Source organism: Theropithecus gelada, chromosome 9 (assembly GCF_003255815.1).
Source record: "Theropithecus gelada isolate Dixy chromosome 9, Tgel_1.0, whole genome shotgun sequence".
NCBI lineage: Eukaryota > Metazoa > Chordata > Mammalia > Primates > Cercopithecidae > Theropithecus > Theropithecus gelada.
In genome coordinates this window covers 48,700,815-48,725,688 of record NC_037677.1, presented here as the reverse complement: position 1 = coordinate 48,725,688, position 24,874 = coordinate 48,700,815, and the positions used below count along the sequence as shown (strand labels likewise).

At 47.6% G+C, this 24,874-nt stretch overlaps 1 protein-coding gene across 1 annotated transcript in view; it reads right to left on the bottom strand.

Moving 5' to 3' along the window:
• Positions 1–239: 239 nt before the first annotated feature.
• GRID1 (glutamate ionotropic receptor delta type subunit 1) overlaps positions 240–24,874 on the bottom strand; it is a 753,633-nt gene continuing 728,998 nt past the window's right edge. Inside the window, exons 14-16 of the mRNA XM_025396749.1 lie at positions 19,181–19,347; positions 12,687–12,927; positions 240–952 (exon numbers count right to left, since the gene is read on the bottom strand). Coding sequence (XP_025252534.1) covers positions 524–952; positions 12,687–12,927; positions 19,181–19,347 — 837 coding nt within the window. The 3' untranslated portion in view covers positions 240–523. The remainder of the gene's footprint in view (positions 953–12,686; positions 12,928–19,180; positions 19,348–24,874) is intronic.

The following is a 24,874-nucleotide window of genomic DNA, read 5'->3' as shown; positions in this document are numbered from 1 at the left end:
AACCCAGTGGGCGAGCCCAATACGGGCTCCAGACTCACTCTTTATGCAGCTGAAGGACTAAAAGGAATGAGGGGCCAGGAGCAAAGAAATGGGGCAGCAAGCTATGGGACAAGGCAGCTAGTGGCATGTGGGGCTCCTCGTCTTCCCTTCTCCCCCAGCAGAGAGGGGCTTCTTATCTGGTCGCCCCTCCTGCCCTCAGAAAGGCCCAGGAATGGGGGGGCTCCTTTGGCACTTCAGAATGATCACAAGTAATTTTCCTTTTTATTCATATAGAACAAAATTTACAAAGTCATTCATACAGTTTTTGTGTTTTTTTACTGACTTCGAAAATTGGGAATATTCAAAATACACTTTTACCCCACTCCATTCTGTCATTATTTACACATATGTACAAGAAAAATGAAAGAGTCTCTGTGTATGTGTGTGTGTGCGAGTGTGTGTGGTTTGTGTTGTTGTCTTCTTGTATTAAAAAGCTCTGCTGGTCGGGTGGGTGGGAGGGTGGGCGGGAGGGCAGGCGGCGCGGTCAGATGGAGGTCCCGTGGGAGGTGTCCAGAGCCTCTGGAAGGACGCCTCCAGGCACGGGCTGGAAGGACATGGGGATGGGGGTCTTCACCGGGCTCTGCCGGAACAGCCCCCCGTTGGGCGACCTGTGTTTGCACTGCATGGAGGGCATGGTGGCTGAGCTGCTCAGCGGCAGTGGCAGGTTGCTGCTGGGCACTGATGAGAGTGTCCGGCTGGTGCCATGGCTGCTCTGCTCCGGCAGAAAGGTGCTGACTGAGAGCTGGGTGTTCTGGTACTCCCGTGTTGGCTCCAAGGTCTGGGTGGGAGCCAGGCCCCCCATCTCCAGGGCCGAAAGCTCAATCGACGCTGGGGAAATCTGCTTGTGAGCAATGTCTTCATCCATGAGGCTGTTCATGCGCCGATGGACCTGCTCCAAGTTCACTTCTTTGTCCTGGAGGGAAGGCACAGGAAGGTCAGGTGGGGCCCTAACAGTAAGTCAAGGCTGGCTTGCTACAACTCTGGATGTCTGGAGGCACCAGGCCTGGTCAGTCTGTTGGGCTGTGGGTGAGTATCCCATTCATGTGGCTCCCACCTCCCCTCAATTATATGGCCAACCCTCAGTCATATGGGGAAGCCATGGGGTAGACATGATCCCTATGTAACAAAGAAGATGCCATCAACAGGCCTTGGCTGCATCCTACCTTGCCTCTGTACTCAGTTTAGAGTCACTGCCACACCCAGAACCAACCCTTAGGACAAGATGCTTTGAAGAGCAGGCAGAGACAGGAGAAGTTGTTCCACAGGAATAAAGGAAATGGTCCTCGAGCCCCTAAGGTGCCCCATGAATATGCCACTTCAAGTTCACGATGATGAAAAGACTTTGTATGATTATCCCCACCTTACACAAGAGGAGGCTCAAGCCCAGGAAGGTTCAATGACACCTCAGAGTCACAGGTCCATGAGTGTTAGAGGCAGCTTGGAGGCCTGGAGCCAGAGAGAAGCCCTGCCTCACCCAGTGACCTCTGTCCTCCCTGTGCAATCTCCTCAGGCAGCCCAAGGAAGGGGACATGTCCTTGTCTGGAAGGGCAAGAGGGCAAGGGTTCCTGCATGGAGATTGTGAGGAATGGGACTTCCCCAGGGTCAGCTGACTCTCCTGGTTTCATGAGGGTTCAAGGCTATCTAAGTGGGTGATCTCACACCTGATACTGTCTCACCACAGTGGGTGACATCACAGGAAATTACTTGGTTTGTTCATTTGCTTAAGAAAGAAAACAAAACAGAATATTGTTCCTTTCAAATAACTTGATGATTTGTCTACAATGTCAGAATAATTAAAGGCAGACAAACTGCTTGAAAGCTCAAGGAAGACGTCATCTCCTTCCTTAGCTTCCCCGCAGTGAGGTGGGCACAGGATCTGGTGCTCAGCAGAGGAGCCATATGAGCTTCCCGGTGAGGTTGAAGCTGCAGGGACTTTGTAAGCAACATGGGTGCTGATGGGCCAGGGAACGTGGTGACCTCTCCCTCACCTCAAACTCCTAGAGAAATACAGTCCCGAAGCTCAGCTCCCAGGCACCCCTGCAGGTGGTCTCATGTTGGCATCTTGTATCAGAGAAAGCAACCCATCCCCTGTCCACCTTGCAGAGGAGTTAGAAATATTAAGAAATATAGGAGCCCTGAATATGCTTTCAGAAGAAAACAAAGGAATCACATGAATCTAAGAGCCATTCCAATGACTGCTTTGAGCTTCTGTGGGGATGATCGGAGAGGATTTCCACCCCCAGAAGTTCAGCTGAAAGATGGGCATGAGCCCTGACCAGATGAATGCATGAATTACAGGGCTAACCCCCATGAAAGGTCAACTCAGTGTTCCCCAGGCAAGGAAGTTAAGTGCTCTACAGTTCACTCCTTGCTTCAATGTCCCCTGGCACATAGAAGGTGGGACCACTGCTCTCTCCACACCTTTATGAGTTCATGGTTGGCACACAGAGCTTGGCTTCTGATGAGACACCTGCTGTCATTCTCAGAATTCTTCCCAGGACAAGAAAACTGACAACACCCATAAGACAACTTGACAAGTCATGCCAGGGCAGGAGGAAATCAAGAGAGCCAACTGGTTTGACAGTAGAGGATACTATGGGATGTGGCTTGGTGTCATAGGTGAAAATGATATCAGAAACCACTGGCACAGCTTCATAGGCACAGTCACAACTCCAGTGATCTGAAGCCCACCCACACAACCAGAGCTCAGTTCATTGGTGCTGGAGACTATCTCTGAGTTAGGGTCACCTCTGCATGGCAAGTGTCATGGGGAAATCAGGGGGACTGGCTGGAGAATGCCAGGCTTCTACTTGGCCCAGCTAAATATTGTTCATGCAATGCTTATGCTGACTCCTTCAAAGGTTTGTAAAATATAGAGCAAACCAAATTCAAGTTATTTTCCTAATTACCTTATACCATGGTGGAGCCAGCTCTGTTCAACTTTGCTCCTTTTTGTGTGTTCTATTTTGTCTGCTTTGTTTTCATTTTTGCATGTAAGACTACTTTAGGAATATTTTATAACTGTTATACAGGGTATTAGTGGCTTAGCGCCACTCAGCATCAATGATCTTTTCCCAAGGAAGTCTATGGTTTATTGCTTTTAGGGAGTTACTATCCCCACTGGATAACAGTTTAACAGGCTATCAAGAGACAGGTTACCTGACAAAGAGACAGGACCATGACCCCAATAAGGACAGTAAGATTGAAGCTGAATCCTGAACAAAGAGACAGAGAGACAGAAAACAGTGGGTGCTTCATCTGCTGCAGCAGTGGGACTCCGTCAAACTTCTTCTTCCACAGCTGTCCTCCTAGTGTCTGGGTGCTGGGCCTCCAGACAAGCCCTGACCCCTGCCCAGCATCAAGTCTGCATCTCTAGCATTCTTGGGACTGCTATGAGCTCCTGTTAAACTGTGGATAGAGTGTCATCTGTATTAGCGAGACTCAGTGCCACAATCATTTTGGTGAATATTTGTATCTATAAGGCATGTTCATTTTGAAATGTATGAATGGCACAAAACAAGTACCAGGGAGTCTGGAAGTTGTAGTTGAGAGAGGAATTCAGATACTTTCAGGGTTTAATAAGATAACCTTCTCTTCTCTTTGCAGCTAGCAAAGCTTGGAGAAGGCTGAACAAGCTGGTCACCCGCATTGGCAGAGAATTTCATTTCTGTGGAAGGGAAATTGATGACCTGGGGACCACTGGAAGAACTAGTTAGTAACTAGTCAGCTGCATAATCTTCCCTTTTCCTCCCTTCTAACTTCCCTTCAGGACTTTAAGGACCCCTTTGAAGATGAAAAGAAATAAAGTTTGAGTGGACTCAATTGAAGTGGGAACCGGGTGTCTTGGTTCCAGGGTTGCTCAACTCTGGATTCTGGCAGTTGATAGAGGGCCTGTCCTTTTTCTCAGTCAATTGAGCACTAGCCCAGGGTGTTCAGGAGATGCTCCCATTTTGTCAGAGTTTGGAGAGAAGGAAAGATTAACTTCCTGTCCAAGAAAGCCACAGGGAGGTAGGGGGTTGGAAGTAAGGGACAAGGTGAAAGAACTGTTTCTACTTCATGCCAGGGAAACAAACATGAGAGCTTCAGAGAAAGACAGACCAGCCAAAATCCTCTGAAGGAAGATGTGAGCGAGGCACGTCTCTGAGCTGGAAGACTTCACCACTGAAGGGTGAGGGAGAGAAAGATGGAGCGTGGTGGACCGTCAAGTGGCAGGGCACAGGTGTCAAGATGGAATGGTAAACACGGCGGTGGGGAGTGGATTGGGTAATACTAGAGCATTTAGAATCAAAACCAGCCCTGAGACTGAATGTGGAGATAGCTAGTTCCCTGACAGTCTGTTATTTCTGAAGAAAGCGCTTGACTAGGCCGGGCGCGGTGGCTCAAGCCTGTAATCCCAGCACTTTGGGAGGCCGAGACGGGCGGATCACGAGGTCAGGAGATCGAGACCATCCTGGCTAACACGGTGAAACCCCGTCTCTACTAAAAAATACAAAAAACTAGCTGGGCAAGGTGGCGGGCGCCTGTAGTCCCAGCTACTCGGGAGGCTGAGGCAGGAGAATGGCGTAAACCCGGGAGGCGGAGCTTGCAGTGAGCTGAGATCCGGCCACTGCACTCCAGCCCGGGCGACAGAGCCAGACTCCGTCTCAAAAAAAAAAAAAAAAAAAAAANCAACCTTCAGTCCCTCTCCCCTCTGACAGGTTGGGGGGGTGGGGCTGAGTTCCAACCCTGTAAGCACAGGGGTTGGTTCCCCTGGCAACCAGCACCCTCCCCCAATTCCAGGGTTATCTAAGGACTTTCCAAAAATCATCTCATTAACATAAACTCAAGGGTGGTTAAAAGGGGCTTGTTACAAATAACAAAAAGACTGTCTTTCTCCTTTATAGCTCAGAAGCTGTTTCAGGAACCATGGACAAAAGGCCAAATATTTTAACAAAAGACACTCTTACTGCTCTAATCACCCAGGAAATTACCAGGGTTCTAAGAGCTCTGAGCCTCTCTGGATAAAAAAGTCAGAAGAAACAAAAAGTTGTCCACTCTTTAAAACAGAGAACAGCCATAGATAAAAGTTTCCGGCCGGGCGCGGTGGCTCAAGCCTGTAATCCCAGCACTTTGGGAGGCCGAGATGGGCGGATCACGAGGTCAGGAGATCGAGACCATCCTGGCTAACACGGTGAAACCCCGTCTCTACTAAAAAATACAAAAACTAGCCGGGCGAAGTGGCGGGCGCCTGTGGTCCCAGCTACTCGGGAGGCTGAGGCAGGAGAATGGCGTGAACCCGGGAGGCGGAGCTTGCAGTGAGCTGAGATCCGGCCACCGCACTCCAGCCTGGGCGACAGAGCCAGACTCAGTCTCAAAAAAAAAATGAAATGAAAAGGATGGATGAAGCAGTTCTAAAGACTGCTAAGCTGTGCTGCGGGAACCAACTCCCAATTGCAGTTATCATTAGGCTTTAAAGTCTCTGTGTCAGGACATGCAGAAAGTATCTACACCAAATGGACAAACGTTCCAGGGGGGTTTCCTATCCAAATAGTTATTAAAAAATCCATCCTCTTCACATCAGTGTCACCTCATTCTACTCAAATTCCATCATTCCCAATAGCTCCAACACCAGGACAAATCCTGGGAGATGAGGGTACCATCTTGAGCCTCTTATTTTGGTTGTTTAACTGAATAAGAAAATGTGTATAACTGCAGCAAATGACTCCTGTGTTTTCTGAAAAACAAATGCAGCCATTTGCTGTGTCTCACAATGTGTCCTTTAAGTTGCCTGCTCCTGCTGCTCTCTGTGGGAGCCAGAGCTGAGGTGTGGAGAACAGACTGCCTGGCTTGGAAACCCTGGAAGCATGGTCTGCTTGTATCACCTGGGGCCGTCGATTTAGCACTCATAAAGTCATGTCTGGCTGTTCCTTCTGTGTCTCCAGCCAAGGAAAGAGGAGACAGGAGTAATCAGCCTACTCAAGGAAAGAGGCAGGAGTGATTTGAATAATTATCTATCTTTTAGACAAAATGGTGCATTCTATTATGTTATGCAAATTCAAATAATGGGCTTTTTTATGTGAACTACATCCGTTTACATCCTCATTATCCCACGGTTTCAGTGTTCGGCCAGGTAATGACAGCTGTGAAAAGAGACTTGGAAACTTATTGCTACCTTCATTAATTTACTGTAGGTAACTGACCTAGTGAAACATCCCTGAATATGACATAAAATTCACAGACTGTGTTTACCCATGAATCCGGCTGAATTCCAGCTCTGTGTTTCTCATCCTATATTAAACTGACGACAGATGCACCAACAGAGGTTACCGGGGAACCTCTCCCAGGCATTGTCTTGCAGAGATAAAGTTCTGTAATTAAGCCACTGTTCACCAATGTGGAAATAATACAGTGTATTGGAAAACGGTAATTAACTAAACTATCATCTTTGTAACAGCCTGTTACACGTGGGACTCCTTAGAACAGACTTTGCTTGGAGTCCAACAGCTCTTATTTTAAGTTGGGCAGGAACAAAACTGGGGATGAGGGACTTCCCCCTGACTGAGCTGGCTGTTGGTGGCATTATCCTGTTACCACTGAGACCAACCAGGTGCTAAATTGGACCCAAGGGCTGGGAGAAATGCCACCAACACAATCTTCAGTGTTGTTCCCAAGACTTACCCAACCCCAACGGGCTGGGCTAGGGGTCTGAGAGTATTGGCTGGATAAGGACAAAGGAGCTCAATTACTTAAGTGAAATGGTCTCAGGAGATGGTGGTAGTTTTTCAAAGCATCAGGAGAAAGAGTTCTGATCAGTTCAACCACAGATATTTTAGGGAGGGCAATGAGAGCGAACCGACAATGACTTCACATCATGGTGGTAGCAGCAGGTGCACCAAGGAATGAGCTGAGGCTAGGGGTACAGCAGCTTGCTCAAGGCCACGCAATTCCACAGTAAGTGAAAGGGCAGGACGAGAGCTCACATCTACCAGGTTCCCAAATCTGGGCTCTTTTCTTTTCCTTTTTTTTTTTTTTTTTTTTTTTTGTTTGTTTGTTTGTTTGAGACAGGGTCGCCGTCTGTCTCCCAGGCTAGAGTGCAGTGGCCTAATCTCGGCTCACTGCAGCCTTGAACTCCTGGGCTCAAGCAATCCTCTTGTCTCAGCCTCCTGAGTAGCTGGGACTACAGGCACATACCATCTCACCTGGCTAATTAAAAACAAATTGCAGAGACTGAGGTCTAGCTTTCTTTGCCCAGGCTGGTCTCCAACTCCTGGCTTCAAGCAATTCTCCTGCCTTGGCCGCCCAAAGTGCTGGGATTACAGGTATGCGCCACTACACCCAGCCTAAAACCTGGGCTCTTTTCCATGACATCAGTGTGTCAAGAAATTCATCCTCCCCACACCAGTAAGAATTCATTCTACTCAAATTTCATTACCCCCAGTAGCTTCTCACCTTGGAATGCTGGCGTAGATCAGAGGTTTTCATCCTTGGCTGGATATCAGAAGCACATGTGGAGATTTTAGAAATTATGGCAGTCCAGATCTCCCTAATATGACCCTTTGGGAAACAGGGCCCAAGCATCTGTATTTCTAAAAAGCCCCAGAATTCATCACCTCTGATATGCAGCCAGAATTGAAAGCCATTGATCCAGCTGCAATGATTACACAACAATTTAACATTAATAACATTTTCTTTATGTGAGTCCAGACTAGTTCATTCATTCAATAAACGTGCTTGAGCTCCTACTACCAGATGAGCTAATGTTCTTGATAAAGCATCTATCTTGGTCCCTGGCACATAGAAAGTGCTCAATACTTCAATTATATTCATCACCCCTTAATGAGAGCTTCCACTGTTCCAGAGAGAAGGCAAATTGATAGGAATCCAGAGGTGAGGAGGCACTGACGGATCTGAAGCAGAGACAGGCAGGTAAATAATTACTGGCAATGTGGAGCACACCCAGCAAGGGAGGCAGCTAGTGGTGGCAGCAGGCAGGGGAGGCTTTGCCAAGTGATCTGGTTTTGAGATACACAGTGGTGTATGGTAAGTGTTCCATGGCTTCTCACTGGAGGCTGTGGGCTGAAATATGCACACTCACTATTCTTACTCTCATGCTAAGCCATTTGCTCCTGAGCGTAGTTCTCAGGCCAGGCTGTTTCCAGCAGAAGGGAGAGACTGAGGTTCAGATAATGTAAATGTGTAACCAGAAGCCAGGAACCTGGCCCCGGGTAGAGCACCAAGTCACAACCTTCATTCCCAAGTCCTCTGGAAAATGCTGCCTCGGAACCCAATGGGCTCATGCACATACCCAGTGGAAAGGACAGTGCCCTGGCCTTTTGACAAGCTTGTACCTGGGAGGCAGCAGGGGTACAGAGGTAGACACATTGTTCACATCCCATCTCTACCCTTCTCACTTCTGAGATGGATTTCATCAAGGATAAGGATGCCTTCCTCCACTACTGAAGAGGACTAACAAGATTGCTCAGCATAGGAAAGGAGCCCTAAGGTGTCACTTGTCTCCCTCATATTCCTCATTGCCTAGCCCAGAACCTTTGGATGGAGTAGCCCCGTGGCCACCATCAACCAAGCATGACCCTGGGCCAGGCACATCTTTAATTCACTTTATATGCCTTCCCTTGTTGAATCCTCAATGCAACACTGCTGGATTGGCATAAATGAAGACGAAAAATGTGCAGAAGGGCAAACTCTTTACATGCAGTTGAAGAAGACATCAAAGGAGTGGAGGCAAGGAAGGGTGTGGAGTGGAAGAAGTGAGGGCCTCTGGGATCTAATCTTTCATAGCAGGTGGGGGCATGCAGACAGAGGCTGCCCACAGCCAGAACAGAGGGGCCGTCTGCTCCTCTGTCCCCTGCTGTCCAGCCACCCTGGCCTCAGCCAGCTCCTGTGTGCGATGGAAGCCAGGCCAAGGGAGGGCAGGCAAGGCAGAAAGCAAGAATTCCAAACTCCGAGCCCAGTGATGGATGATTCATATCTCACTCCTCATGTCATCTCCCATTTCTGCAGTTCTCATCTTTATTTCATGAATATTTTATTCTCAGAGCAATGGCTCCACATCCCCCATAAATCTAGCGGGTGGCTCTTTACTGCATCCATGGAGCTTGGTGCATTCACCTGCATTGGATAACTACATAATCATCTGATTCCTTAGAAAAAATATGAGCTCAAATCTACATGAATATTAAGGGGTTGAATGCACATTACTACTCTTCTTCAAGTAGGTGTCTAAACTGTGACGACATCCTAGAGCAAGCCATTAAACACAACTTGGGCTCTACCCAAAGACAGGTTTCTGGCTCTTAAGAAATACAGCCAATGCCTCAAAATGAAACATTGAAAGATCAACCAGACACTCTCACCTAATTGCAAATGCTGCCCCATAAAACACGGGCAACCAGGAGCACAAAGTAGTTCTGGATTAAATACCATCATTATTTTTTGAAGGTTTTAAGAATATGCTTCTAAAAGACTGTTGTTTTGAGCCCTTTCCTGGTTCCTATTCCCTGCATGATAAAGTCAAAACCTCTCGGTCTGGCATTTAAGTTCTTCGGTGCAGGCCCCGTATCCCTCCCCAGCTTCCCCTGCTAGCATCTCCTTCCTCATGTTGACACTTCAGCCCTAGAGCTCCAGGAGGTATGATGACTTTGTTCACCTCCGTGCTGTTCACTTTGCCCAAAATGCAACTTCCTGTCTCATCTTTAGTACCAGGATTTGTATCAATGCTTCAAAGCTCAGTTCTAACAGCTCTGAGCCCCAACTAGTCTTCAATAACCACACCCCTAACCCCTCTGACCCCACCATGCCCTGGCTGGGCTGGATGCCCTCAGCACTTTTGTGATACTTGCTGATCACTGCACGACAGCCTGCTCAATGAGTGGAGACTGCTGGGCCCAGCTCTCTGCCACATCTGTGCATGAGGAGGTAAGCTCCCTGAAGGCAGGGGCTGAGTCTCTACAGGCAGGCTTATTAAAGGAAGAAAGGGAGAGAGGGAAGAAGGAAGGGAGACATTGCATTTGAAATTTGGAAACCCATAAAAATAGGAAAAAGATGGAACATTTCCATGCAACCCTTCCTAGCAACACCAGAAGGGGTTGGAGGACAGGCAGCTGCTGTGCTTTTCCAACCTGCCTCTCTCCATGTGTCCTCATTCCTATCTGGAAGCAGGTTGGCAGCAGGGGCAGGAAGTCCCACATTCTGGAAGCAGGGCTGATGTATTCATCATTTCATAACTGAGATCCTGGACTTATGCAGAAGCCAGAATAAAAGGTAGGATGTTTTACCGGCAAGAAAGGAGCTGTTCCTCACAGCTAGGTGATTCCTTGGTCCCCTGGTCTCACATTTTTTTCTCTTTTCTTTTCTGTCTTCCTATCTATGTCTCTTTAACAATCACCAGTCTCTCTCTCTCTCTCTCTCTCTCTCTCTCTCTCTCTCTCTCTCTCTCTCACACACACACATACACCACAACAATTAACTGTGGGTGGTCCAGGCTGAAATTGTCCAAACTGTCACTAAACTAGGCATTGTGAAGGGACATGGCTAAAAGCAGACAATGACTTCCCATCCAAAGGACAAGCTCTCCCTGCATGTGGCTCACAGATGATAGGCTAGAGGCTGGGGCTGAGCCTGAACCTGTGTCTTCAGGCCCCCAGCCTTGCCCACTGCTGCCCAGGAAGGCAAATTCCTGACAGTGTGATTTTCATCCACCTGGAGACCCTCCCCTGCTCCCCTGACACAAAAGGCCTTTGCACAGAGGAAACCAGGCTGAAGACTTATGGAAAATAAGCAAAACCCAAAACAAACAACATGGAGTGGGAGCAACGTGGGCCAATTAGGGGGTCTGGTCTTTTCCATCCTTCTCATCCTTCTTGGTTCTACTGGGAGTGGTTTTGGGACCACTCCACCATGGCTGTCCACTGATGCTTCCGTGCATAGAGACCTGGGTGGTGCCAAGCAGGTGAATGGTGCACACTGGCCATGGCGTGGAGGGGCTGACACGATGAGGAGAGGTCAGATATGTGTGGCCTTTCCTTAACACTGCTCGTCAGAATAATTCACTGTCCCTCCCACTGACTTCTTTATACAAAATGTTCCGGTAGCTAAAGAAGCTCGGGACAGAACCATCAACTGTTCCTTTCAGGCCTTTTCCTCAAAGCTCTGCCTTTCTTCCCTTCTGAGCTCCGGGGGTGACAGGACAGCCACTGAGGCTGCAACTGGCTCCAGCTTCACATTCCCTTACATGGAGATACACTGAAGGATGGAGAGGAAGACAGATGTCCCCGAATATTGCAGATGTACAGAGTTAAGCAGTGTCCTCCTTCCAGGGAAGAGACAGCGTAAGGACAGAGAGCTCACTACCTGGTATAATGCAGAGTCCTGTAAAGGAGTGAGGGACACCCACCCCTGTCCTCATCCCTGACCTGCCAGGAATGCCCTTACAGACCAACGAATGGAGGGTGAGATGTGGCCAGATACCCAGGCCACAGACATGGTGGACCTACCCTTCCTGTCCAGAGGTGCCAAATCCCTGCCCGAAATTAAGCTGAGAAGGAGCCCGCCGGCTCTTACGTCCTCCTGGCTGTTTTTCTTTCCTGGCTCAGTTTATTTTTGTGCCCCTTGGACCTCCTTCCTCTGAAACCATTTAATGAACTGCCCGGTACTATCTGAGCTTTCAGTAAAAACAAAAACAGGTAAAAAACAAAAACAAAATAGAAGTGCTTTTGGGTCTGATGCAGGTTGCTTTACCACTTCCTGTTTGAGGTTTATATCCATTTGCACCCACAGAGTCTCTAAGCAGAGCTGTGGTTCTAGACATAGCTGAGGCCTATGTGGCACAGAGTGACAGCCCCGTGGATGGTGTGGCTGGGCATGTGTAGTTTCTGCTGGCAAAGCATCATCACCAAATGACACTCCTTTCCACCCTCCCTTAGGGGAACTGTCTCCAGGTCTCTGGGGGACCTTGGTGAAGGCTTTATTTCAGAAAAAATAAAAATTAAAAAAAAGAGCTTGCAGAAGAATACAAACCCGATAAGAAGGAAGTGTGGAGGGACAGAATCAACTTGCAGTTGGCACATACAGGGAGGGACGTGTGCCCAGAACCTGGAGTGTGGACAGAGCTAGAGTGTTCCCTGGGCTGGGTGTACCCAGGAGGGACAGGGGCAAGGCTGGGCCCTGCAAGGAGGAGGGATATAGGGAGAAAGGAGTGCTGGGAGGGACAGGGATCCCCTGATGCTCTGGGAGAACAGTGCCCTGTGGCCCTTGGTGAGAAGTCAAAGAGAATCAGGAAGGAACGGGCTCCTCTCTTACCCTACAGGTGGTCTCTCCAGGTCAGGGTGGAGGCACATGGGCGGGGCAGGGTAGGGAAGGGCTCTCTGGTGCTGCCCACGCTGTACCTGCTCTATAGATAAATACAGGACTTTAGTGGCTAAGGCTGGCACTGCAGCACTTTGTTCAAGCAAGAAAACATCCCCTACATTCTTCTCTAGTTTTAAAAACAAAATAAAACAACAACGAAATCCCCCAATATAAAACTCTGTTGTCTCCAGACAAGATGACTCAGGTAACTACTAACTAGAAACAATCTGCCCTCCCAGCGGCCCAGTGTGACACTCTTGCCTCTAGGCTGTGAAAGGGAGGGCAGGCCCCAGGGTGCTGACCTCCTTGGGGGTCTCCTGGTGGCACCGGTTGCTGTTCCACCACAACTCCAGGGCAGCCACCAGGCAGGCCAGGAGCAGGCCGATGGCCAGGATGCAGAAGACCCCGGCGAAGCTGTGCAGCTTGAGGGATTTGCCGTCGGCCTGGGCACTGGCATGGCTGGTGAGGTCACAGCGGCCCATGTGTGGCCACCACTTCTGCTTCAGCACATCCAGGTCCCCTGTGTCCTGCAGCTCCAGGATCCTGCAAGACACAATCCAGGTGAGCTATAGCCACTGACCTCATCGACGCAGCCATGAGGGCCCTGGCCCCTGCCCCACCATGCTGGCCCCACCACAGACAACATTGAGCCATCCTAGCAGCTTTCTGCCTTAGCTCTTCTCTTCCCAGTCCACTCACCACACTGCAGGTAAAGTGTTACTCCCAAAACGCACATTAAGTTTTGTCACTTCCCTCCCCAACAGCCCCCCGCTCTCTCCCACCCTATCCCACTGCCCAAGAATAAAGTCTGACAGCAAATCACATAAGGCCCGTCACATGGATTCTGTGGCAGGAGCTCAAGATAAACCTGGGAATACAGAAAGGAAAGAGGCAAACATTTAGGTTGTGGATTTAGGATATTCCTGATCCTGAAAATGCTTTCTTTTGAGCTTTCATTACTATATCCTAAGTCTCTCCCACTAGGATTCACCAAATTATTCATACAATCATTTGATTTGAGGACCTTCTGTGCTTTGCCTAGTATGATGTTCAGCACTGCTGAGCTTATGGTCTAGAGATACAATCACTGACCCTAAAAAAATTAGCTCAATCAAAGTGCAGGCAGAACTGTGATTTAAAAAAAAAAAAATTTAATCAAAGTAGAGGTTCTAGGAAACAGCACATAGTAGGTGGTGTTCACTGGAGGATTGGAGAAATCCTCACCAAGGAGCCTACAGGTAAGGAGAAGCTTGAAGGATGACTAATCATAAAACAGCTCACATGGGTCTAGCATGTTCTACGTGCCAAGGATTACCCTCCATGCTTGACAAATAGTGTTGAATCTTCATTCGCATGCCAATCCTTTGAGATGGTTATTCCTGTTTTCCCATTTGACAGAGAAGGAAATCAAGGCACAGAGAGGTGAAATGTCTTGCCAAAGTCATTATGAGGCTGCCAGGGTTGGCTTTCAACTTGCAGGAGGAAGAACCTTCCTGAGACTAACACCCCATGTGAAAGTCATGTCTGGGGTAGCGCTTAGCACGTTTAAGAAGTGGAAAAATGGCCAGGGAGGCTATTGGGTGGTACGGGAGCAGGCATCAGGTGAGGACAGGGAAGAAGGCAGAGCCCAGACACGGGCTCTGAGAGGGCATCAGTGGCAGTTTCGATTTCATCATGTGTGCAATGGTGGGACAACCCATGCTGCTTCTGTACTCCCCACTGTGGTTTTCTCTGGTTGTGGTATTTTTGTCTGTAACCCAGGAGTCTTAACAGAAAGCCAGTGGTAGCTGGTAGCACTCAGACCCCAAACACCTAAGCTTTTCCAGTGGGGAGTGGAGCTCTTTAAGCCTGATCCATGGTGATATATTCAACTGATAACATCTGTAGAGGTCCCTCTGAGTTCTCTAGGTGTGTGTCGTTAGAGAGCAGCAGTTGTTTATAGCCAGGAGAAATTCACTGCCCACTGGACAGTTGTGTGATCTCTACCCTGGACCTGCATTCCAGCTCAGCTGTGACCACAGACCTGAAGCTATGCTCAATTCCCATACATGGGCTTGTGTCTGGTGGAGACAAGAGTCAAAACCCTGAGGGGGTCCCAAGACCTGTCAGCATCATGGGCCCAGCACAGCATGGCCTCTTGATGTCTGGGAATGGCCTGGCTCAGTGCAAAGATTGGCTTTGGAGGCACCAGACCTCATCTGGACCAGGGACTTGCCCCTCCTAAAGCTCAGTGTTCTCATCTTCGCAACATAAACTGTTGACCCCCACTTAGATGAGCGGATCCTTCAGGACAGGAGCTGTGCGTTATTCTGTTTTCCCTGAGCAACCACAGTGACTGGCACCACTAAGGCTGTCAGTAGATGTCTGTTGTGTCAATAAATGTGTGAATGTACTAATTGAGCAGTAAAAACTTGACTAAGATGGCTGTGGTTAGATATTGATATAATGTCCATTAAGTGCTCAGGGCACTGGTCAGGATGAAAGACACAGAATGTGGCTGTACATTCAGGGACTTGGTTGTTAAGATACATGTGCATTTATATGGTTTGGGGTCATGCTTAGATTGCCCCAGAACACTACAGACCCCTCTCATGGCACATCACATGGTGAACCGGACAGCCGCAGTGTTGTACCACCTCATATGATCACGTCGGGCCAACTCAGTGGCTACATGTCTGCCTGTTCACTGGCCTTAATAAGTCTGTGCTGGTAGGCATGAGGAGGCTGAGCCTCCTGGCAGTTGCAGGAACCTCAGGGACAGATAGGCAGGACCCCAGGGCCTTTGAGGAGGTCAGCAGTTGAACAGCTATCTAGCTATGGATAGACAGTAGAGCTTCGTGTTCATGGCTATCCATTCAAATCCAGGCTTGGAGTCTCTCAAATTTAGCTCTCTTATCACTAAAGCCTGAGGTTATAATAAATGTACCTACCTCACAGGATATTGCGACAAAATGAGAAGAGGGAACACATACAGACCGTTAGCTTGAGATCTAGCCAGTAATCAGAGCTCCATAAAAACTGGCTAGTAGTTGTCAGTCTGATGGCCACATTGACCAGTAGCCTTATCTTGCCAGCACTGACATGAGCGACCTTTTATAGAGAACACAGTAGGAGCTGATCATTTTACACTGTTTGAATCCTCATAACAGCCTGCCAAGTGGTTCTTATTATGTCTATTTTACATCTCAAAGACCTAAAGCTCAGAATCTAGATGACTTGCCCACTGTTGCAATTAGAAAGTGGCAATGCTGCTCATCAGAGCTGGGTCATTCTGACCCAGGAGGCCATGGTCTTTCCAGAACAGCAGGCTGTTCTCCTGGGGCCAGCTTCGGGGCCTAGGGGATGGTGAGGCTCTGGCCAGATGGTGGTTGTGGGGTTAGATCCCCACTCTTCTGCTCATTAGACAGATCCTGTGCAATGTCAGGGAAATTGCTTAATTTTGCTGACCTCTTCTTCTTGCTCCCTATAATTGTATGCACTTTTTATACCCAGTCTTATCCCAGAATGATAGTAAGGCAATTTATAGAAAAGCATAACATAAAACAAAAAACCTAAACAAACAAAAATGATATTTAAATATGGAAGGGACATAGGAAAGATAAAACAAGTCACAGGTACAAAATGACTTTGAGAATGAGGCTAAACTAATGCACACCGTAATAATCCATACTCCCGCTTACAAGAAAGCCAGAGGGATAATAGCCACTTCCTGAAGCCAGCTGTTCTATTTTCCAGACAGATATAATTGCAGGTGCTTTTTTTTATTCAATAGCTGTGGAGCCTGCTACACAGTAGGTGCTCAATAAATGGCTATTAAGTTGCTAAACATTTATTGAATGCCCACTCTGCATGCTGTGGTCTGCAAGCCTGTTTATAGCACATAAGCCCTGCCACACATGCACATGCATCTAGATTCTGTCTTCTACCAAAGCAAAGGAGCGTATCTTTATTGAAGGAAGTAGTTTAGTTCCCAGGATGAAGGGAAAGACAGTCACAGCAGTTCCACATAAGGCTAGGACCTACCATTTATACCAGAACCTGTTTTCTACAAATGGCATGAGGCACTGCTCTCAGGACCTGTCTCTTCACTCCTCTGAAACATGCCTTAGCTAGGGGCAGCTCACAGTTCCGTATGCACCATACAAGGAAGCCTTTTTTTTTTTTTTTTTTTTTTTTTTGAGAACAGGGTCTCGTTTTGTCGCCCAGGCTGGAGTGCAGTGGTACGATCTCAGCTCGCTGCAACCTCCGTCTTCTGGGTTCAAGCAATTTTCATGCCTCAGCCTCCCGAGTAGCTGGGATTATAGATGTGTGCCACCACATCTACCTAATTTTTTGCATTTTTACTACAGACAGGGTTTTGCTATGTTGGTTGGGCTGGGCTTGAACTCCTGGCCTCACGTGATCTGCCCGCTTCAGCCTCCCAAAGTGCGGGGAGCCACTGCACCCAGCCCAACAGAACCTTTTAAGGAACCACTGGCATCAGTAAGTTGGCAACCTGAGGTCTGAGTGTTGCTACTCAAGGGATGATCCCAGCCCAGAAGGAACTGTACCATACAGGAAGATGAGGAAACCGTGGGAGGCCAGCATAGGCCACTGGTGACGTTTCCTTATAATCACAGAGCACATGCCTTCTGATGAAAGCAAACAGTAATCAAACACTACTTGTCAAAATGACATGGAAACTGGACTAGCCACATTTGATTATGGTGACTGCTGGAGTCAGGAGAACAGCCCATGGGGTCTCTGTTGGGAGGTTTTGCACATGGACCTCACGGTCAGTGAGTGGACAGGTAGTGGGCAGGCCTGTTTCAGAAAGCCTGGTCTCTGGAATCACACACCCCATGTTGGCCCTGGCCCTGGTCCTCTGAAGTCACACGAAGGACATCTCACTCCTTCTGCCTCCAGTAAGGCTTACGATATTGGAGGTGGGCAGCCACATCCCTCCCCACTCATCTCCACCTTCCCCAGGTTGAGTATTCTCAGGTTCTACTCTGACCTAATGGGAGTCCCCTCTGCTCTGACTCCATTCAGCAATCCAGCCAAGACCGGGGCTCCTGGACTAGTGTCTGCTGCCTCTTCTCTCCAGTGTGTCAATGTTCACTTCAGCAGACTCTCAGGAGCCATGTGAGCAGTGTGAGCACACGGGGACTCTAACCTTTCCTCTCTGGGGCCCCTGTGCTTCCATGAGCGCTGTCTTGGGGCACATTAGTGGTCTTGGTGCTGCTGCTGTGTTGGCCCCATGGGCTCTCTTACCATCTGTTCTAGAGAGATGCTCAGAGGTTGATGGTCTGTGGAATCGTCCTGAGCCTCCCATCTCGGAAAACCAACTGGTGTGAACCTCAAGAACACCAACGTGTTATAAATCCTGGAGAGAAGCCATTCTTTCTTCATGCATTTAATCTGAGCAATTGATAAATCACTACTCCTCCTTCCCTCTTGTCATCTCTCTCTGCTCCAGAGAGTAGAGGGAGGAACAGAATGTATACTTGATTAAATTTAAGGGAAAACCCAAAAGTCTCATTTACCTTAATTAGCCCTACTCTTTTCCTCAGTTTTGCAAAGAAACCACTGAATGGACTGGTTGCAGGCCCTCCTCCTCAGCCTTCCCTTGATGGGGCTGAGGCCCAGGTACTCATGAGCAGAAGGGCACAATGTGGACATCTAGAGTGTGGGAGAAGGGAGGTTGTGGGGCTTGGAGATCCAGCAGCCACATCGGCATAGCACTAGGGCTCAGGAGACCTGGATTCTACTTCCAGCTCTGCCAGCAGCTGGCTCAGCAATCTGGATATCCTAGTTACCCTCTCTGAACTGCAGGATGTTAAAGAAATGATTTATAAGGACTCTCACGTCTCCAAATAGAAGTTCCTTAGTACTGAAATCCATGCATTAATCAGTTGACAAGCGTTGCCCCTGAACCTGGCATGATGCCAGCCTTTTCATTCAGATGCTTCTGCCTCATTTTGGATTTGGGTGGACTCTGGCAGAGCCTGCCCATAGGGCTTCCTCACTGGGCTCTGCAGATTCATCCCTTCACCCAGCAAAATGCCCTTCACAGATGTGTGCAAGAAGATGGCCCAAGGCTTAGACATGTTGGGGACAGGAGCTCTTGTTCACAGCTGACTACTGGACAAAGGCCACTGAACTACCCATGCCCCACTTCCACCCTTTCTGGCTAAGGCCACATCCCTTCCCTGCTCCAGCAGACAGCATCTCCTTGGACAAGGAAACTTCTGCCCTACAATCAGAGGCCCCTTCCAGCCACGTGCGAATAAATATGGAGACATTCTGCTTCTCTGACCCTACTTTTTAAAAGTCTCCACATTGACTACTCCACTTTACAGGTACATTTCTCTTTAAAAGTGATTAGTAGGCCCTTATCAGATCCTGCTAATTATTCATTTTTCTGGCTAACTCCTCCTCATTCTTCCAGCCTCAGGTGTCCCCTCCTCTGGGAAGTTCTCCCAGATATCCTGGGTCTGGTGAGATGCCCTTTTCTGCCTGCCTCTACCCTAGCATACTGAGGATGTCTTTGCCACATGCTAATATGCTCTGGGCTGGCATTACCTGCTCACAACAGAGACCCCACAGAGACTCTGAGCCTTCCTGACAGGCACCATATACTTCCACAGGGTCTGAGGGTAGGGGAGGAGGAAGCAGTGGGGCATAGTATGTGCTTAGGAAAATGTGATGAACAAAGGTGTTTGCATTGGCTCTTGTCTTCTAAGAGGTTATTCTCTTACCCTCGACCACTAGAGTCCCGAGACACTAGAGTCCTGAGGCAGCTGCCTGAGCTTACCTCTGGGAGAAGAGGTCCCTGTAGGGGCTGCCATGCTGCAGGGCGATCCCGTAACCCTTGCTGCTGATGCTGTTGCCGATGACAGTCACCGAGCAGTCGTCATCTGTCAGGGCTGCGTATTCCACCACGGCCACATCCCACAGGAAGGCGTAGTTCCCCTTCTTTGCCTGAAAGATCAAAATTACCATGAAATCAGGCAGGCCTGGCCAGTTGTGTCAGCTTTGATTGGTGAGCCATCTTGATGGTGGGATTTGAGGGACCCATCCTCAATGGTCTTCCTACCCACCAGACAGCACAGCAACTCTGCTACTGTTTCCTGGCCTACAAATACCAGCATTGGTTGAGGCCACTCACTTTGACTAGACATAAAATGTGTGCAGACCAGCCACAAAACATCTCATGGAGAGGGGAAGGGCGGAGGAACTAGAGGTGGGCTCTAAGACGAGCTTCCTGGTCACAGTGCCATGGGCCTATGTCTCAGATTAGAAGGCTCAGCTTTGGAGAGTGTAGAAAATCTAATGCCAGGTGACTGAGATTCTCAGATCAGAATTGTTGGGGAGCATAACAGTTGGGGATGAGGAACAGGGGAGAATAGAACCGTGGCAAATCTTATCCACTGATATTTCTACTTAGAACTTGTCTGAGTTCTGCTTAGGGTAAATCTGGAAAATGGCCCTGAATTCAGTGCCCCAGAGTAATGATGACTTAATATCAAGCACAAGCACATGCACATGTCTAGAGTCCCCTGTGCATGAGGAAAAATCCATCAGGGACAGGGCTTGACTGTTATGGTGCCATGCCAGGCTTCTGCCACTTGTCTTTTATTGCCCACACATGAAGGTATGCACATGCCTGCACACACCCCTACACATGCACACACATGCCTGCACACTTACACCTGTGCACATCCACATACATATGTGTAATACACACACATATATGCACCCATAAGTATGTGTTCACATACATATGCACACACTCACATGCATATGTTTGTACACACACATGTAAACACATATATGCACACACACGTGCAGGTTTCTGGTGTCACTGTCTCCATATCAGTGCAGTGGTGGCAGATTCTTCCATCGGGAATTTGCCTGCGGTGACAGCTACAGTCCTACTCTGTCACACCCATCCACAGCAGAGGCTGTCTTCTATCCTGAACCACAATTCTAACTTTGCCTAGAGTTTGGGCACTGGGAGGGAATGCAAGCTGCTTTACTTTCTGGAAAGAGAAGCAAACCTGACACTGTCCCTTGGCCATCTTGAAACAAAGTAGGATGTTCTTAATGCAGCAAAGTGCCTGGCTTTAATGCTATAGCGAGCACACAGACAACTCGTTGCCACTTCTTTCCTTTCTACCGTGGCTCGCACTAGATGATGGGGGGCCTCATTATGGACTTAGTGACAGCACTGAAATATCACAGACAATAATAGGCCATGCTAGCAAGCTACAGGCTTCTTGGCATTGTTGAGGGCATTGTCCCTGGCTCCTGCCTTTGTTCAGTTGAGTCTTCATGTCCACTGAGACTTTCCAAAGAGTGTCATAGCTACTTAGATGAAGTTAGTCAAGATTTTATTTCTTTCAAGACCCCAAGTGCCCATGGCCCAAGATGGCTTATTTCCTTGTCAGAAGTTCTCCATTAGTAGGATTTGTGGGCAGAGTGTGACCTCCCGCAGTGGGAAGAGCCTGTTGCCAGACATTCAGACAATTTTGCCCAACAACCTTGTAAGAAATGACACACACCTGTGCCACTCATTGACTTTCACCTCAGGGAGCAATTCAAATATTACACCAAGGCCTCAGTCCTCAACCAATCCAATTTCAGAAGTCCTAAAGGACTCTGACCCAGGTTGCAAAATTACACACATCTCTCTCCTTCCATGTAGGAAGATAACAGTCCTATAAATTTTTCCTGCTGGCAAACAAGTTTTCTCACAAAAGGATAGACATTTTCAACCTCTTAGTAACCAAGTTTCTCAGCAAAATGTTGACTTATGACCTAATATTTGGTTTCAGTCAGACTTTGGAGCATTTCACATCCATGCTTGCAATTCAACATGACAATCAGACATTGTTATTTGTACAATTTCAAAAGGGCATGTCACTTTGAGGGAAAAATTAAGATCAGGTTTGTTTCTACATTTCAAGTGATGATCCAAGAATGAAAACAAAATATGCTGACTTAGACAGAGTGGAAAGGGACTCCAAGGAAAGCCTGATGTGGCCACTCTAATGGGACACATGGCTTCCTTCAAGCCACAGGCGTTTGTGACTCAGTTTGGGCTCAGGGACAGGTGAGCACAGCTGCATGAAAGCACCCACATTTATAGTCCTGCTGGCCTAAGCTGAAAAGGAGGGAACATCCAGAAGGAATGCTGGCAATGGCTCAGCCTCAAATCCCTGCTAACCAGGAAGGAAGTACAGAGGAGACAGTAGGAGATGCCTTCTGGACCTGCTGAATACTCCATCTCCCCATTTGTCTATTTGTAAACAGGGACTAAGTTCATCATTATATTTATTTTTTCTTTTTTTAAAAAAAAAATATAGACAGTCTTGCTATGTTACCCAGGCTGAATTTGAACTCCTGGGCTCAAGCAATCGTCCTGCTTCAGCATCTTGAGTTGCTGGGACTACAGGTTCACGCCACTATGCCAGGCTGCCAATATATTTCTTGTGTCTGCTTGAGGAAGCATGTGGCTGGATCCAGAATCTGCCTGAAAATGCCGAAGCAGGAGCACCTGGAGAGGGTGCTGTCCCACATTTTGTGATGGGAGCTGGAGGTAGGCTCTAGGATGAGCTTTCTGGTCATGGCATGGGCCTATGTCTCAGATTGGGGGTTCACCCTTGGAGAGAGCAGAAAATCTAATGCCAGGGGATTGTAATTCTATGGAAATGTAGGGGAGTATAACAGTGTGGAGATGAGAAAGAGGGGAGGATGGACTGTGGTAAATCTTATCCATTTAATATTTCTAGTTAGAACTTGACTGAGCCCCGTTTAAAGTGAATACAGGAAAAGGCCTTGACTTCAGTGCCTCCAAGAACAGGTGACAATATCCAGCACAAGTACATGCCTAGAGCTCCCTGTGCATGGAGAAGAACCCTTTATGGATAAGACCCTGACAGGGCCAAATCAGAAGCTCCAATGGTGGCAGGACAGGCCAGATTCTAGCTCTGTCCTTAGGAAATATCCTCCATTCCTAAATGTCATCTTCACTTCCTTGGCATCCCAGAACTTTCTCAGCCCTTCTCTTTCAGCTCCACTCTGAGTAAAAGGCAGTGCTGAAGTATTTCCTTGGGTCCCCAAATTCATCTATTTCCAGGAGAACTTTCTGGACCTTGCAGACATCTCCCCCAGTTTCCAGTGTGTCACAGAGCCTGTCTGAGACATAAGGGTTCTTAGGTCTGACCATACTGTCAGGAACATTGCAGACGCCAGCTCTAAGAAGTCAAAATATCCCACCCATCATGGTCCTGTTGTCTTTATACAGACCCTCTTCTTCTCCCCTTGCAGAATGAGCTCCATCCTGTCCCCACAAAAACTCTAAGCTTTGCTTCTTCCTTGTAGGGTCAGAATCAGTTTTCCATGTGGCCCCTAATAATGATGAATTCACCCCCTTATTCTGTGCTACTTATCCACCGGTCTGACTTCCCCACTATGGGGAGGAACACCTAATATATCAAGCATCTGCCTCCAGGACAGCCAAGTGTGTCCTCTCTTCCCTGCCCCTCCTGCTGCAAGTTCAGCCTCCTTCTTCCTTGAGTCTCAGCATTTCCTCCAATCCCGCTCCTAGGTTCAGTCACCTCCTCTGTGGGTGCAACCTCTTATCTAGCCTCTAGTTCTGTTAGGAAATCATGTCTATTTCTTTCTCGCCATTCTCCATCCCTTCACCTCCATTTCAGAGACCTCTCACATTAGGAGGCATTTGTCATTTCCTATTTATATTAACTCTTTTCTGTTGAGGATGTTTTCAGGCTCTGGAAAAGACACAGCATAGGCAGGAATCTAGCTTCCTCTCAACCTTATGCTATGGTCTGGTGCTTGTAGATGGGGGAGGGTGAACCCAGTCACCTCCCTGCAGGTGTCCCAGAGTCCCTTGGCCAAGTGTCACAACAGATCTTTAGATCTGCTATTTTTTTGCCACTTCCTGTTCAGACCAACTCCTTCTTCCTGTATCTCCCAGTACTGTCTTATCCCTACTTCCAGGTGGCTGTGGGAAGTTGAGGAGGATAATGTCTGAGAACAGCCATGATAGGTGGTAAGTTGTTTGCAAATAGATTGTTAGCATTTATCTCATAATGCCTAAAAGATAAAAGGGATGCCACTGATTGGAGTTCCGCTATTAAAAGAAAACAAAAGCAAACACTATATTTCACCTTTCAATGGGTTAAGTTACCTTTATCTGGTTTGGCTGGTCCATTTATAATATTAAACACATTCTGAATTTCCAATTGCTGACTCACCATGGATCAATGCCTTAGAATAAGGCTGGTGGAAAGTTAGGCTGGAGACAAGGCTGTGGATACAGCCAAGCTTGCTCCAAGCCCTCAGCTCTCTGCAGAGCCTAGGTGGGCATAGACATCCAACAGTCCAGGCCCTTTTGACCCCAGAGAGCCCTTCAGGACTAGTTACGGGGTCCTGGGACTCCAACCCATGTTTCTTCCAGGAGCTATGAAACGTATTTGCAGATCATCCTAGAAAATAGATGTCTGCAAACTAATATATGTAAGTGGCCAAATTACATTTCTAGAACATATGGTCTAGAAATGTAATTTGGCCACTTACACAGCGCTTTAAAAAAAAAAAAAAAAAAGATAATATCTAGTGGTAAAGGAATTGTGAAAAAAATGTGCTTAATCCTTCATGGCTACCAGCACCACAAAATGATGCAACCCTTTGGAGAGTAATACAACAGTACAAAACACAAATGTTTAAAGCTGCTCATGTCTTTCACCTTTGCAAGTTGGGAATTTAACCAAAAAAGTAACCTAAATGTATCTAAAATGCATGACAAATATTCTAAATCAAGAGTTGACTCTAAAGTAAACATATGGTTTAAATATTTACTATTAGGGAAACAACTTAATAAATTATGGTTCATAAATGTGATAGCATTTTATGTAACAGATAGTAATATAAAGACTTTACAGAAACACTATATGTTTATATTTATATACATAGATATGAATACTTAAGGAAAGTGAAAGAAAATAATAGGATGAACAGATTATTATTGATAGATACAGTATTATTGCTCTTGTGTGTACATGTGAAATGCAATATTCTAAAAGATGGATCATCACCTAATAGAGCGGGATAAATGACACTTTTCTAGACAAGTGGGTGAAAGTGTTGTCTTTATTTAACCTTGTTTCACAGTTTGTTCTATCATGCATGACACAGACACCTAATCCAATCTGCATCCTCCATGTGCCCCTGGCTCCACTGTAGCAGTGCCCTGGCCCATCATCAACAGGACACAAAGGTCTGGGAGAGCTCTCAGACCTCTCCAGAACACTGGCTCCCTGATAATAGCCAAGCACTTGGAAAAATCTCCTTGACATTTCTGGCCTACCTCTAAACATTTTGCTTCATTTCATTCTCCCCTTTTCCTAAAAGAAAAGCAAACAAACAAACATGGTCCAGACATAAAAAAGAATAGATGCAGGAACTTTAGGGAAAGGAGGAA